General features: G+C 44.2%; 1 protein-coding gene across 2 annotated transcripts in view; it reads right to left on the reverse strand.

Moving 5' to 3' along the window:
- The window catches only part of COLEC11 (collectin subfamily member 11), a 62,835-nt gene extending 45,895 nt beyond the window's left edge, over positions 1–16,940 (reverse strand). Inside the window, exon 1 of one of the 2 annotated variants that reach the window (XM_088479524.1) lies at positions 16,875–16,940. Coding sequence is in view for 1 of the 2 variants with exons in the window: in XM_088479523.1 (XP_088335649.1) it covers positions 4,459–4,489 (31 nt within the window). In the remaining variant the exon portion in view is untranslated. Of the gene's footprint in view, positions 1–4,458; positions 4,518–16,874 lie in introns of those variants that run through there. The other variant, XM_088479523.1, reaches the window with a different exon arrangement.
- Between the last annotated feature and the right edge of the window lie 297 nt (positions 16,941–17,237).

Genomic DNA, 17,237 nt, shown 5'->3' on the forward strand with positions numbered 1-17,237 from the left:
AGAGGGTGAGGAATCGGTGGATGAGGAGGATGAGGATGACATCTTGCCTCCGTAGAGCCAGTTTGTGCAGGGACAGATTAATTGCCAGCTTGTTTTGTGGGGGCCCAAACGAACCAATCATTTCAGCCACAGTTGTGTGGCAGACCCTGGCGCTGAAATGATTGGTTTGTTAAAGTGTGCATGTCCTGTTTATACAACATAAGGGTGGGTGGGAGGGCCCAAGGACAATTCCATCTTGCACCTCTTTTTTTTCTTTGCATTATGTACAGTTTGGGGCCTAGTTTTTCAAACTGCCATCCTGTCTGCCACTGCAGTAGCACGCCTAGATGGGTCACGTGTTTGTGCCGCCCACTCGTGTCGCTTAGCATAGTCATCCAGCTACCTCGGTGCAACCTTTTGGACATAAAAACACTATTGTGAGGTGTGAGGTGTTCAGAATAGACTGGAAATGAGTGGAAATTAAGGTTATTGAGGTTAATAATAGCATAGGAGCAGAAAAACCTACAAATTCTGTGATTTTAGCCTTTTTTATGCTTTTTTTCAAAAAAATACAGATCCAAAACACAAAACCCAGAACCCAAAACACGGAAGGGTGGTTTTGGCAAAACCAATCCAGATCCAAAACACGAAGAAAGATCCAGATCCAAAACCAAAACACAAAACACGAAAAGTGGCCGGTGCACCCCCCTAGTATGAAGTCACAATCTGCATTTTTAAAGTGGATGTGATAAATAATTTTTGCCTAAATCCGCAATGTGAAACTGTATATTTTCAGGCAAATTTAACTTTGTGCTTTTGCAGGGAGACAGGCTTCCAGGAGAACCATCTCTGAAATTAAAAACCCATAGGCTACTATAGGCTAATGCCATCTTCAGCTGGCATTAGCTGCTGGGGCCAAGCATTCAACTGCATAGCAGCCACCATAGAAACCCATGGAAGCAGCTTTTCGGTCGGAAATGGATGGATCTGAAATGCTGTGGTCCCTCCATGTTAAATCCTGGGGGTGTTTAATAATTGCGGATATCCGGAAAACTACTTTAATAATTATGCCCCTTCAAAGCTTAGCTCTATCTTTATGTAAAGTGTATTTAGATGCCCTTACACCTAGCAAAAGGGGACAATACAAGACTCTACACTACTAACTGGATCCTGCTGCTCCATAAACCACAGCCTGTCACAAACAAGGGAGGGGTTGTGCAGGATAAGCAATCAATAGAATGTAGCTTGTTATTGGTGTTCCAACTGACACAAACCTTCTTTTGGGCTCTATTCATTATGTTAATTATCGGAGTCCGAACGGAGCCCCATAATTAACATTTCAACTCGTAGCGCGCGCCAGAACAATTCATTATTGCTCCGGCGCGGAGACAGCTGATCCAATAATCAGCTGTGTCCCTGAATCTTTTCACTGCTGAAATAGATTTATCAGTAGAGAGCTATGGGCCTGTATCAGACATGCACGCAATGCCGATATTTACAGACTTGAGCGAAACTGCGCATGCGTTGAGATACATTACGGATATCGCTCGCAGTAAGGATTCAGGGGTATATTTACAAGTTTGATTTTGTCCGATTTTTCATTTGTGGTGATTTTGCATTCAATTTTATATCCGATTTTATAGGTGATTTTATGTTTGATTTTGAAAATGGACATTTAATTAAAACCGAACAAGAAACCACTAGTCAAAATCGACCAACATCGAATATTTGTAAATTTGGGATTTTGACAGTGAAAACTTATCTCGATTTAATTAGACTTCAGGTGAGTTATAGCGAACATAAAACTAAATGCAAAATCAAACTTTTGTAAATATACCCCCTATTCTCAAAGTGATGAGGTGGAGGGATGAGACGGGAGTGTGGGCAAAAACGCAGGCGCGTAACAACCATTTCGAGGGCACGTAACAGGCTGTCTGTGATCCCTTATGCAGTAAACATGGCTCCGGCGTCTCAGTACACGTGGCCATTCTGCGCGACCATAGTGTTTCCCAGGAGGCTGATTACCAAAGGATCTGCGACCGAATGCTGCGTCAGTGTATGCAGCCGCTTGTATCTGCTACGTATCCTGGCGTTTGCGACATTTGCATTATTATCGCGCAGTAGCTGCATACAAATTTACAGCTGCGGTGGCATTAGCGCACAGCCCTGAATCAGTCTCTATGACATATATACCCCAAGCATTGTCTAGAACAGGGGTGGCCAGACTTTTGGACTCGGTGATCTACTTTTCAACTTAAAACCTTTTGTGATCTACCGAGACAAAAACGGGGGCGTGATATGCAAAAAAAGGGGGCATGACCTCACAGCAAGGGACGTGGGGGTCCGTCCTGGCAAAATCACACATAGTAACCCCAATTTAAATGACTCCACACAACAGCACAATCTTATTCACATTACACCACATAGTAGTGTCCCTTTGGAATCGGTATGAAATACCGCCGTCCCTCTGGCCGGTAGTTCGAATCCCGTCCGCGGCAGGCCAACAGAAGCAGAGATCCCGGCAGCAGAAGCCCGACAGCGCAGGAAATCCAGATCGTCCATAGGTAAGTAAAAACTAACCTAACCAAACCCCCTAACCCTCCTTAGGGGTGCCTAACCCTAACCTCGCCCCCAAGTGCCTAAACCTAATCCCTCTTGTAAGTGCTTAACACTAACCCCCCCCTTCCCCGCTGCCTAAACGTAAGTCCTCCGGGGGGGTGCCTAACCCCCACCTCCCCCCGGGGGTGCCTAACCCTAACCCTCCCCCCCTAGCCTAACCCTAACCTCCCGGGGGGGTGCCTAACCCTAACCTCCCCCCGGGGGTGCCTAACCCTCCCTCCCCCTAGCCTAACCCTCCCGGGGGGGTGACTAACCCTCAGTCCCCCCTGGGTGCCCTAAACCTAACCCTCCCCCCCGCGGGCCTGTCTCCCGGCGTCGGGAAATATATATAGATATATAGATTAAGACAGCCGGTTTCCCGATTGCATCCCCCTTATTCACGTTACGACACACAGTAGTGCCCCTTATACACAATGCCCACAGTAGTGCCCCTTATACAATGACCACTGTAGTAGTGCCCCATATGCAATGCACACTGTAGTAGTGCCCCTTATGCAATGCCCCAGTAGTAGTGCCCTTTATGCAATGCCCATAGTAGTTGTGCCCATTATGCAGTTCCCCTATAGTTGTGCCACTTGTGCAATGCCCCTGTAGTTGTGAACATTATGCAATGCCCAAGTAGTGCCCCTTATACAGTGCCCCCAGTAGTGGCCTTTATGCAGTACCCTCAGTAGTGCCCTTTATGCAGTGCCCCCAGTTGTGCCCTTTATGCAGTGCCCTCATTAGTGCCCCTTATACAGTGCCCCCATTAGTGCCCTTTATGCAGTGCCCGTTATGCAGTTTCCCCAGTTGTGCCCCTTATACAGTGCCCCATTTAGTGCCCTTTATGCAGTGCCCTTAGTAGTGTCCTTTATACAGTGCCCCCATTGAGCCCTGTATGCAGTGCCCTCAGTTGTGGCCCTTATACAGTGCCCCCATTAGTGCCCTTAATGCAGTGCTCTTAGTAATGCCCTTTATGCAGTGCCCCCGTTGAGACCTTTATGCAGTGCTCCCTGTTGTGCACTTTATGCAATACCCTTAATGCAGTGCCCCCCATTGAGCCCTTTATGCAGTGCCCCCTGTAAAGCCCATAATGCTGTTCCCCCAGTACTGGTGCCCCCTCCCCTGTGCATTACTTACCTGGCCAGCGCTCCCATGTAGTCATCCGCTGCCTGCTGCTGGCTGGATCGATCCAGCAGGCGCGCGGGCTCTTCACATTGCGGGAGACGCGGGTGATGTCATGACGTCACCCACGCTCCCGCACAATGCATCACTGGGAACGCTGGCCTCTAAAGCGATCAGAGGCTTCTTTAGTCTCTGATCACTTCAGAGACCAACATTCCCAGGAACTGCAGCAGGTTGGTCGCGATCTACCGGCGGGAGCTCCGCGATCTACCGGTAGATTGCGATCAACCTTTAGGCCGTGCCCTGGTCTAGAACAACAGCAACCAAACATGTTAACATGATAAAAAAAAGGTCTTTATATACCTCAAATACTTAAAGAGTTTATTTAGTAACATGGTGCAAGTAGAGTACATCTGTGGTTACCTGTAGCTACCAATCAGATACTAGCTTTCATTAGTCTGTCTGCATTGGACAGCTAAAAACGGATATGCTATTGGTTGATATTAAATAAGCCCATAGGTCTTATCAATGCACTAAAACCAATTGTTGGCTAATACCAGCCATTTTAGACATGAAAAGATTGATTGAAGTCTTCTTTAATTAAGATTACGCTTATCTCAAATTCCCTTAGCTATTGTTAATAGATTTATCAACTTATTAACGTTAATTTACTGTACTGCTCAAACTGTGCTGTAATTAAGCAGCAAAACAATAACTTGATTGCAAAAGAGCACTGCGACAAACCAATATCCTCACCTTCATTAATAGAATTGTGCCTCTGAGACATCCAGGTCCTTCTGGTCAACCCGATCTCTTCTCAGCCGCATTTAAAACCACATCAAATAACAGCAAACGAAGAAAAACTGCTATACTTGTGCTTCCACTGAGATCTTGTTACAGGGCATATACGTACAGGTGTGTCAGTGACGGAAACCTGGACACAACCTGGCTATATAGTAAGTTATCGCTGTCAGTCACAAAAGGAACACAGTCTGGTTTAGCTTATATCAACATTTAATTTCTTCCAAGCCCTCTGGTAAGTTTGTACTCTTTCCTCTTCTGCTGCTAGAGTGAAATTTGCATAGAGGTGCGGAAAAGAAATGTCTGTTTTTGAAAAATCCTTCTGAGAACTGTGCTCGGAGTTACGTCCAAGCACAACACAGGGACGGAATCGAACTTACGCCTCTCCAAACACTGAGTGCTGACTGCAGATGTTGGACCAACATCAGAAAAGTAGATTTTAAGCCGAGATTCCCAAAACTGTTTTTCAAATAAGGGAAAACTTAAGCCCTGGTGCCCAGGCAGGAAGTTTCACGTGACTGCAGAATACCCATTACTGAATTGCAAATAAGTATGTACATTAATGATATCCTTCTGTGGGGCCTATAGTGGCAATGCAAGGATAGCATAGGAAACTTGTTACCGTTAACCAAAATAAATACATATCATAGCGTATTTATAGCATAAACTATATGAAGCATAATATACTACTGTACTGTAAAAGCAGACATGTAAACCTATAAGTGCATATGCTATAGCATACACTGTGGCTATAGTTATTTGTTTATGAAAGTCTGTGAGTTCATATATAGGATGGACTTTCAGGACAACGGTGAATACAGTAGAACGCCAATAATCCGACCGCCATTGATCAGAAGTTGATCTGCGGGAATCAAAAATAATGTATGATGGTATAAAAAAAGCTAAATGTTATGATGATATTAAAAAAAAAAAAAGCAGGCATACAGTAGTTTAATACATGTCCAATTATCTACAACACTGATTATCCAAACTATGCTCTGCCCCAATTAGTTTGTATAATTGGTGTTCTATTTTAGTAAACAGTGAAAGAGTCAGGAATGTTTCACAAAAATATAACACGTTACAATTAATCTTCTTCAACTACGGAAGTTATTATTTGTAATATAGTTCCTTTCAAATAATGAATGAAAAATAATCCTGTTGTTTTTGGTGAGTGAAGGTCAAGGCTGTATTTAACATACCAACAATTGAGGCTCATCCTTGGGGTAACACTGTCCACGAAGAAGTACAAGATCACTTGATGCATACAGATAGGTTACCATCATTTTGTTTACTTTTTAATTGCTTGCTATTTGATATTTACCAGTCACTTATTTTTCCAGCAAAAATAATAGAAGAGGGTGAACTTAGCAGGGTCGGGTGAGCAGTGCGTGCTTTTAAATTTAGGAAAAAACATAGACCAGATGAGTCCCTAGTGAGACATTATTAACTAGTAATTATTTAGAGGTGGTAATAGAATTATATTAAGTATTAACTACACATTTACAGTCCAACCAACTGTTCCATCATCTATTTTCCCATCATATGTAGTACATGCTATCTGTATTTTCGGAATCGGTTTGCAATACTGCCGGCCGCATGGCCGGCAGTTCGAATCCCGGCAGCGTCAGGCCGACAGAGGAAGAGAACCCGGCAGCGGCAGCCCGACAGTGCTGGAAATCCTGATTGTCCCCAAGTACTAACTAACCTAACCTACCCACCTAACCCTCCCTTAGGGGTGCCTAACCCTAACCTCCCCCCCAAGTGCCTAACCCTAATGCCCCCTCTAAGTGCCTAACCCTAACCACCCCCTTCCCCACTGCCTAAACCTAAGTCCCCTGGGGGGTGCCTAACCCTAACCCTCCCTCCCCCTAGCCTAACCCTAACCTCCCGGGGGGTTGCCTAACCCTGTCCCCCCGGGAGCCGTAAACCTAACCCTCCCACCCCGCGGCTGTCCGCTCACGGCGCCCAGCATCCCTTCGATCGGGATGCCAGGCGCCCGGTCTCCCGACGTCGGTAAAATGAGCGGCGTCTACATCTAGACGCCGGTCATTTCACCCTCGCCGGGATATGACAGTCGGGAAGCCGGCTGTTGGTATAATGTCAGCCGGCTTCCCGATTGCATACCATATTTTCAACCAATTCTGGCAGCTAGTTGCTGTGACCTATCAACCCCCAGGGCCATACCAACTCTGACATGCACACCATCATCTTCTGTGATATCAACATCCCCATTATTACCCACATTCTCCTTCTGTCTCCAGACTTCGCTCTATAACAGAGGTAAGCAACCCTAGGTGACACTCAAGGATGTAACAACCATTGGATCAGTCCCACTCCTATTGCGCTCACTGTTCCTCCCGTCCTCCTCCACCTCCTTCCCTTACAGAGAAGACCCCTTTTGGCATAGACAGTGGACCCTGCCACAGATAAGCTGGGTACACACTATACGATATTTCGTAGGATATATCATTCCAACACAGATCAGAAAGATATATCGGACACGTCGTACAGTGTTCACACCCAATCCGCCGTTCCCGGCTGTCATTCACCGCATTGTCCCACCTGCTGTAGATGGGACGATGTATGTAGCAATACATCGTGCCATCGTATGGTGGATCATGCAGTGTATATCATACTCGCCATGTATCATTACATCGATCGTCACATCACTGGGTCTTACCGTCGTATGGTGTGTTCCCAGCTTTAGTCCCAACCACAGACTAATGACAGTACAAAATTGTGAAGCATGTATTCGTCCCAAGACTACAAATGATCAACCCAACCTTAGCAAACTAGCTTCAAATAGGAAAGACCAGGGAGCCATTTTTAGAACTCATCAATTCATTTTGGAAGTGTTTGTATACGGTGTAATAGTGGTGACACTCCAGAAATTTTTTGGCATGCAATAGTGAACGTCTGGCACCCATGAGAAAAACGTTGCCTACCCCTGCTCTATAGCATCCTCTATTGGCTTCTCTCACTGGACCAACTCTGCTACTCCTCGTAATGGCCACTGCCATTATCTTGTTGTCCCCAGACATTGCTCATCCTCTGATTTCTGTAACTATCATTTCCCTGTCACTGACCATCACCTAATCACATGTAAACTGTCCTCCACAACCTTAACTTCATTGCACGCTACCAAGCTTTAACATTATGAGTGTGATGGATACGGTCCTGAAGATCTCTAACCTCAAATTATCCTTGCCAATCATCTAGTATACAGTTCTCAATAAAATAAAATTAACTTTTCGAAAAGTAAATTGTTCATGGTCACAGGTCAACTCATTGGAGGAGACCTATCATTTGCAATTTTCTACAGAAGCTAAAATCGCCAGAAATAATCGATAATTCATTATCCAAACTCTCCAATCTATAAAAATTGATTTAGTTTAAAATCAGGCAATTTTTCTCTGTTGAGTGAAATCAATGTTTTCCCAATCATTTGACTAAGCGATTCATTTCAATGGAAGCAGAGAGGCCTTTGAATGAATTGAAATAATAATGAATAGCTGACTCAATGAGTAATAATGCTTACATGCTGGCCATGGGCAATTGAAACAATGAGACTGGCTGGAAATCATAAAACACTACTATGGGACTGTTCCATTCTGTCTGGGTTGACCTGATGTGCTGGTGCTTTTAGATCCACAGTAGTATTTCTCACATTCCTGAAAGTAATTTTCCCATTCATTTCAAATGGTCAATTTCAATGGGCTTTCTGCATCCATTCAAATGCCTTGTTCATTGGAATGAATAGATAATTTCTGTCTAAGGGACAAATGTAGTAGGGTGCGAACTGACAAAGTTACAATTTTACAGCTCTTTTACAGCAGGATTTAAAGCCGTAATTTCAAATTACATTTTGCCCTCTGCCAACAAGTGAGATTACCTATGTAGATTGTGAAAATTGCTCTTCAGATTCCCCCTGCCCTATACTTTGTAGTGCAGAAATCAATGTTTTCTGAGTTTGTGAGATGAACATATATTATATATATACTGTATATGTATTATATATATATATATGTGTATAAATATATTGGAAATTTATGTAGTGATTTGCCATTAGAAGGATAGAAGCAATTTCACATGTAAATCACAAAAAAACTAGGAGATTTGGTCAACATCGGCAACTGATAGACTCTCTGGCAAATTTATCGTCCATTAAACTCTTAAAATTGTCTAGACGCTTGGATCTTGAGATACATCTGACTGAACATAGACACGCAAATAAAAAATTTTTATGTGCATCTATGCCTAACGCTGGGTATACACTGAACAGATATATCTACAGATGATGGGTCATTCACACTGAACGACCATCATCTGTCTCTTGCTGGGGGGCGTGTCCCGCCCCTCTCCCCACAGCCTCTGCAGCAAGTGCAAGTGTAGGCGGTCAGCTGATCAATTAATCGGCCAATATATCTGCCAGTGTGTACCCAGCATTAGTTACATACTCAGTGCAAATGAATAGGTATAGTGCTACAGCCTTGATTACTATCCAAAATCAAAATAGTATACCTTGATGGTCTTTAACAAGTTATGTGACTGGGGGAGGCAATGGTTTACATATAGTATTGTATTTTTTTCTTGGTGATTAATTAATTTGGTCTGGAAAATATGTGTTATTTAAACCTTAATCAAGCTCAACATTATTATATTATTATATATTATTATATTACATCTTCAGATAAATTATAAAAATAAAATTTTTCACCTCCCCTTTTTTCAATAATATCCAACAAAACAAAAAAAATGGAAAATTGTAATTTCTCTTCACATAAAGTTTATTTATAAAGTTGCAGAGTCCAACAGCTTTCTGATTGCAGCTATGAAATGATCTTGGAACTCAGGACCTCATTCAGAGCCGGACGCTATTTGCGGACGCTCGTTCTGAAAAAGGGGCCGGATATTTAAATTGAGCGCTCGCTCTTTGCGGTCTGTGGACGCCTCTATGTCTGAGCGAGCGTCCGAAACATGCGCTCGCTATTTTGTAAAGACGCCCCTTTGCCGTTCGCAACATAAGTCATCTCCGCTATTTATTAGATTAATCGAGTACATCGAAAGGTGTCTGAACTGCTCGCAGTGCTTGTGGTAGGTTTTACTTCCCGCAATCACTGCGAGCAGTTCAGGCTAAAAGACAACCAAGTGACGTGGTCCTGTTTTGACCGTTTGGCATGCTTGCGTTCGGATCTCCACTCCCCGTTTTCAAGCACCTTCCCCTGTTACCACCCACAAATGCCTCATTCTGTCACTCAAATTAGCAGGCCCTCGCTGTTTTACGAGCGCACGATTCCGACCGCAATGAATGGTTGGCGCATGCGCATTACGACCCATACGCATGCGCAGATGTGTGAACATCGCTTGGAGCGAACGAGCGGCCGCTTACGAGCGGCTCTGAATCAGGCCCTCAGGCCGTGATATTACTGGCTCTTACCTTCTACAATGAAAAAAGAACACCCGTAACTTAGTAAATATACCCCTGGTCTACAAAGGAATTTATATTTACTTTCTGACATCTCCAATCCAGATCAAGGATTCTTCATCACATAACTAACCAGACTACACCTATCACTGGACAGCCTATTTAAAGTCTTCCATGGACTATACAGCCTAGTCTAATCTTCATCTCTCCCTCCGTGGACCGTTGGTGAAGGCTCCTAGTCATTCAGTTACCCTGCTATTTTATTTACTCCAGCTCCTGCCTTTATTGCTCCTGCTAGTAAATCACATTTTGCTGCTTATTAAGACTGCAGCATTCCAGCATTGCTCCTGCAGGTGTATCCAGGGTCGCAGAGAGCTGGGCCGGGCCTGGGGGGAGGGGTCGCAACCTAATCGGGGGGGGGCACGCCCCCTTAGAAGAAAAAAAAAGAAAAGACCTACTTGCACATTGCCCCCTACCCTATTTGCCCCTCAGCCCTGTGCAAAACCAGGAGGTGCACGAACAGTGTGATCGCTCCCCTCCCACAGGCAGAGGAGAGGAGACTGCTGCTGCTCATGGGCAGTGAGCAAATCTCCAACTGCAGCCCAGCACATAGCAGCATAAGCTGTGCTGCTGACAGATAAGAAGGGGGAGGGTGGCATGGAGCCCAGGCCCCCACCAGGCCCCTCCAACAAGCCCGGGCCCTGCTAAATATTATCTGCCACCCCCCCCCCCCTCCCCCCTCTTGCCACCCCTGGGTGTGTCTTCTGTTGCTGTTTATTCAGACTGCAGCATACTATTGATATGTTGTACTATTTGGCAGTGGTATGCAGAGTAAATAGTATACACCAGGGAATTCACCAAATGTACAAGACAGCGCAGGACGTAAGCAGGAGTTTGGTTTATTATTGTGCAGTAACATGTTTGAACAGCTGTGCTCACAGTTACATACACACAGTTTCCTGGATGGAGCGGAGCTTGAGCGGAACATATATAGCACCAGCCAGGGAAGTATGTGGGTAGGTGTGCACATACAAGCTAGCTGTATACCTTTGCAGGATGTATATTGAGGCTATATTGCAGGGTCTCTTTTGAGCAGTGTGGAACATGTCTGTGTTCCACTGTGGCGCTTTACCACAGTGACAAGATGGCACCGGGCAAGCGCAGAAGACCAAATGGCGGCCATCTTGGTAACGGAAAGATGCCTCGCTAAAGAAGCATCATGGAGACAGCACAGTAGCACACTCCCACTGGTGTCACAAGGGGTGTGCGGGCCGCACCCGGGTGTCACCAGCAGAGGGGTGACACTAAAGTGCTGGTTCCCCCTCAGTGACAGGAGCCGGGTGCTGCATTACGTGCGGCACTCGGCTCCTAGCACAGTGAGGGAGCCGGCACTTCACACAGGCTGGTCACCGAGGCCAGCCTGCATCTCCCGCACCCCCGATGAGAAAAAAAAACGGGTGTTTGGGACAGGCTGCGAGGCCACGCCCCCCAATTTGTCGCTGCGCAGACAAGCCTGCACCACTGGACAGGTAGGGACGCCACTGCACACTCCATATTTCAGTACATACCACCAGTTCCTGCATTTACTGCTCCTGTAAGTGAATCACCTGATGCTGCATACTCAGACTGTAAACACTATCCGGCCGTGTCTCTCCACCTACAGTATACGCTGCTCCTGCCACCATCCATTGCTCTTCTATTATACTATCCAGGTTACTGTGCCATCATCTTCAGTGCCAGACTACCACTCATTTTAGCCTCTCTTCAATTACATCATCTTCTACATCAGGTCCTCAAGGCACACTAACAGTCCTGGTTTTAGTGATGTCCATGATTGTGCACAGATGGTTAAATCAAATAAACTGAGGTACTAATTAAGTCACTTGTGCTCAAGTATGGCTATCCCTAAAACCTGGACTGTTAGTGTGTCTTGAGGACCGTGGTTGGGAACCCCTGTTCTACATTGTACCCTCCTGTGACAAACTGCCTCACTATGTGCTACCCTGGGGGGCCGCTGCGACCATATCAAACTCAATACCTCTCTGTCTATTTGAATATGGTTGCAATCAGCCTTTGAGGGTGCCCTGGATGCAATGGCTATTGCCCTGTCACTAGGGGTGGTCATCAGAAGCTCAATATTGGCACCCATTAATATTTTCAGGTAGATGGAAAGTTTATTTAATTCTATGGCCCGTATTCATGGCCCGTATTCAATTAGATGCGAAAAGCCGAGATCCGCAGAAAAGTTTTGCCGATCACGGCTTTTAGCGTGTCGGAAACTTATCTCCGTATTCAATTCCAAATGCTTTTGCGTCCGCTGAAAGTCAATGCAATGTTATAGGTGGAGAAGACTCGCCTCTGAATAGCATAAGAAGTGCGTTTTTTTATTTTGGGGTGCAAAGGTGAGGAAACCACTCATAACCCTTTAGACAGCCCCCGAAAGGACAATTGTGTCAAAAAATCCCTAAAAAAAGTTAAGAACACCCCAAAAAAGTACTTTCATTTTGGGGCAAAAACGTTCAAAGGACAAGTATAAAAACTAGCGAAATAGACTTTTGGGAGGTCTGTAAGGATGGGTCATGTGTCTTTTTGATTGCAGGTGCATGCAACAGGTGCGTTTTTAACAATTTGTTTAACTTCACTTTCGATATGCTAGCATCCAATATTAAATAACCCCAAATTTGACAGGACTACTTATTTTTACCAAAAAATACTGATTAATGCCATTCTTCACCACTTGTGCAAGGACGCTAATAAGAAGCTATTGAAACAACTTAAGTACCCCAAATAGCTTTATTAGGGTTATTTGGGGACATCTACATTGATCCCCAATGTTAGTGCACCTTTTTGGGGGGTTTAGGCTGATTTCCCCAATTCTGACAGCACTTTCCGCCTGTTCCGATGTCGCGGCTTGCTGCTTTCGCGTGGTTTGGAATTGAATAGGGTGAATAGCGGGGGCGCACAAAACACGAGATGTCGGTGGAGAGTCAGGCTGGCGAAACTGTGTTGATTGCCAACCAACACTCCAATGGTGTGTATATTCAATTCAGCTGCGCACACCACATGCGCAAAACTCCTTACTCTACTGAATATGTGCACTATATTGCCATTGATGAGTTAACCCATCGCAAGGCAAGTTCCAATGGCAGCATCTGCACCATTATTTGATGGCAATTTTGTGCTGGCGATCCCTAACTTCCACTCCCATTCGCTTTATGTGGGACATTATGGGGTCTATTTACTAAGAAGTGATAGGAGACAGAGTGAAAAGTGATAAGACAGTGATAAGGTGCCAGCCAATCAGCTCCCACCTGTCATCTCACAGGCTGTGTTTGAAAAATGACAGTTGGGAGCTGATTGGCTGGCACCTTATCACTTTCTTATCACTTTTCACTCTGTCTCCTAACACTGCTTAGTAAATAGACCCCAAAGGCTCCTGTTTCATATGCTAATTAATTGCAAGCAAACTTGAAAGGAAACCATTTTTTTGCACATTTATAATCTTCAGACCATGACTATTTGGTGGAGTACTGTGGCTAGATTTGGTTATAATCTATTCTAGTAGCTGATGAATCCTAAAAAACATTTGAGACACACCTTGTGGAGTATTTAGCACTGCTTCAAGCCACTCTTAATTTTTGGAAAGACCCTGGGCATCAATGGTGTAATATGCAATAGACATTTTAAAGAACTCACATTTGTCTGACTTGCCCCGTAGAGAGTCCTTTGTCGGACACTCCCTTTGTAATGGTGTTATCAGTAACTCCTGGCCACCAGAAAGTCCCTGTAAGACTTGGCCCATGCTGGACTGCCAGGTGGCTGATGCACGCGATATAAGATAGCAGTATATAATAGCCTTTTAGGGCTTTGTGCGTATTGATGCTGAGCAGTGTTTAGGCTCTTCTTCCATCTGTAGATCAGCTTCTGCTAGTCAGTTCTACTGAACATTTATCCACCTGACAAATTTGCCAAGATATCTTCAATTCAGAACCACTGGCATTGCCCAGGAACACCAACCCCCTTCGGACAAAATTACAGCCTTCTCCAACCTTTCCAGCTCAGCTTCAGGGTACAGTACACACTTTATGGAACTTGGGTGTGGCCTCTCCTATAAGTGCATTTTACAAAGTTCCTGTTCCATCTTGGGATGTAGGTGCTGCTGTAAAACCTGAGGTCAGGGGAGTGTATTAAAAGGTACTCAGGGGTATATTTATTTACAAAAGTGAGAGTTTTTAGAAGTGGAGATTTTACCCATAGCAACCAATCAGATTCTACTTAATATTTATCTGGCGCCTTCTAGAAGATAATAACTACAATCTGATAGGTTGCTATGGGCAACATCTCCAACTTCTAAAAACCCTCACTTTAGTAAATATACCCCTCAGACTTTTTATACATCCCGGAGCACTGGACTGCTCTCTTCATTATATAAAAAGGTCCAATGTATGTTGCAGGTTATTATATTGGGCCATTAAAGGCGTTACCCTAAGAGGAAGTACTTTCATCACAGTGTAAGTTTTCAGAAGTACAATCGATTTAAGCAGAGTAATCTCTTAGAAGTATTGCTTAAATTAACGATAACAAATACTGCACATATCATGTTCGATTCCAATCCACGGTATAACCATATTGCTGTGGCGTTAGTTAATGTTACTTGTTTTTCTCCCCCATTTAGTAAAGTTCTAGACTGGCCGATTCATTTTTATTATCAGTATGGAGACTTGTTTACATATACAGCATATTTGTTTTAGTGATACTACTCACAGTTTTCTTAACTTTTACATCTTATTGATTTACTCATATCTGGAAGAATTTGGGATATGCCCCTTTTTGTTGAGTTCATTCTTGAATCTGCATTCTCATGGGGTGTGTGAGCCACTTCCACAATGTTAGCACATATCACACTGTATTGCATATGCTTGGCTCATCTTTGTTGCTGCAGCCATCTTGTTAGCCTTAAACCCTCCTCCCATCTGGAAGCAGGAGATATCTCAGTACCCGGCTACCCTGGACCGAGTACAGCATTGGAACTCTACAACCCAGAAGGGGCGAGTGCTACAATTCTTCCCTATTTGGTTGTATTCCTTGTAGTTGACTGCAAATGGTGATTTAAGAACATCAGCAGTGGCAAACGCAGGATTTCTAGAGGGGGGTTTCCAAATGCTTGATTTTAGACTGAGTGTGGCCAGTCCATGAAGAGGGTAGAATTAGTACTTATACAGCTTTAATATGTTACATATAAAGTGTATTGTGCTGCATAATTCCAGCATATACAGGACAAGCAATCACAGTAAGTCATCAGATGCGGCAGTAAGTTCATCCTGTCTGAGCAGAATGCACCATTCCTGAGCATTGGAGCAAGTCTGGGAGTCTGAGAGAGCAGCAGAAGTGCTTAGTACTTCCCTGGACATATATGTACATATCGGTCTCCTTATGTACTGAATAGTGTATTATTATACAGTATTAATTATTAACCCTATTGATGGTCTATAGCAGTGCACCCCTAACAGTGCATGTTTTCCACATCTTCTAGTTGGTGCACAGGTAAATTTATTACTGGCTGACACATTGTAAAAGATCCACAGTTGGTGCAAATCATTTCATTTGTGATACTGAGAAGAACATGCAGCACTAGTAACATTCTATTATATTAATATTTCTATTGTGGTCATGGTGTGTGCTAGGGAGGGGGGTTTCCAGGCAGATGGAAACCCCCCTGCGTTTGCCTATGATCAGGGCCCATCCTGCGCTTGTGAACAAGCCCCATGTGTGCGCTCGCAGTCCCCCCCCCCCTGATAAGCAGCATGATTGACTGCGGCATTTGAGGGATAGAGTGGGGACGGCGACCTGGACCATTCTACAAAACGGGGGCATGTCGCTCCCATTTTGTAGGTGTGCCGAGGCCAGGCTCTGCAACTTTGGGACGCAGTTGTTCTGGCCATGGCAGAGGAGTTCCAGTGGCCATTCTAAGTAGGCTTGACTTACACAGATGGCGATGTATGTGCGATGGTGATCCCATCCTGCATCTATGGATGCAGCACTCAGATTAGCACTGCATGAGGAAACGTCTTTTTCTTATAGTTGCCTCCAGCTGTATTCGAATATTTGAGCATCACTGCTGTATCCAAAGATGCAGCACTGATGCTCACTGCGTCCATCTCTGAATCCGGCCCTTCGTTCACTATGGAATAGAGCACAGGTTCTCAAACTCGGTCCTCAGGACCCCAAATGGTGCATGTTTTCCAGGTCTCCTCACAGAATCACAAGTGAAATACTTAGCTCCACCTGTGGATCTTTTAAAATGTAAACAAAAAGTATGGTGGTCGCTCACATCAACTTAATGACATTGCACAGGTGCTCGTAAAGGGTGGGGTTTACACTGAGCTACAGAAAAAAAAGGGATTTTCCCTCCAGCACACTGCAGCAAAAACAAAAATACTTGAATCCTACATGATAATAGAAATTCAGAGGTATTGGTTTACATACATTTGCAAATATATGAATAAGCGCTGGGCCAAACGTCAAGGCTCCTCTATACCAGCGTCCCTAACATTATGGGGTTCACGTCTGAGACGCAGGGAACCCCAAAAGAATCCAGCCAAGGACCATCCCCAGGGCATCACACAAATAATGGAAAAAAGGGTGAAAGTGAAGTGTAAAGTATAGTTGTGTAAAGATAAATCAATAAGTGTTAATGGTAAGGGGTTAAAATGACATAAATAATAGACAAACAAATAGAAAGGTGATAAAAAAATATCTATGTGAATTAAGTGGTGATGCCCTGAAAAAAAGTCCAGCCAGAGCAAGCCTGGGGGCCCCACACCCAAACGCTCACCCCAAAATAATTGTTGCTACCGAATAGTAGCACCCACTCTGGGTCATATAATTACAAATTAATGTACTGCATAATAACAGTACATGTATAAGCTGAGAGCAGACTCACCTAGAAGGTACCCCAGAAACCTCCTAATGGCACTATTCAGACCAACACATCCTCCCAATGCTGGCTCCTTTCATGCCTCACAGAACTACAAACAAAAAGTATGGTGGTCGCTCACATCAACTTAATGACATTGCACAGGTGCTCGTAAAGGGTGGGGTTTACACTGAGCTACAGAAAAAAAAAAAAAAAAGAGATTTTCCCTCCAGCACACTGCAGCAAAAACAAAAATACTTGAATCCTACATGATAATAGAAATTCAGAGGTATTGGTTTACATACATTTGCAAATATGTAACCCCTTACCATTAACACATTGATTTATCTTTACACAACTATACTTTACACTTCACTTTCACCCTTTTTT

The sequence above is a fragment of the Taudactylus pleione genome, unplaced genomic scaffold (genome assembly GCF_031769625.1).
Source record: "Taudactylus pleione unplaced genomic scaffold, aTauple2 ptg000238l, whole genome shotgun sequence".
Classification (NCBI taxonomy): Eukaryota; Metazoa; Chordata; class Amphibia; order Anura; family Myobatrachidae; genus Taudactylus; species Taudactylus pleione.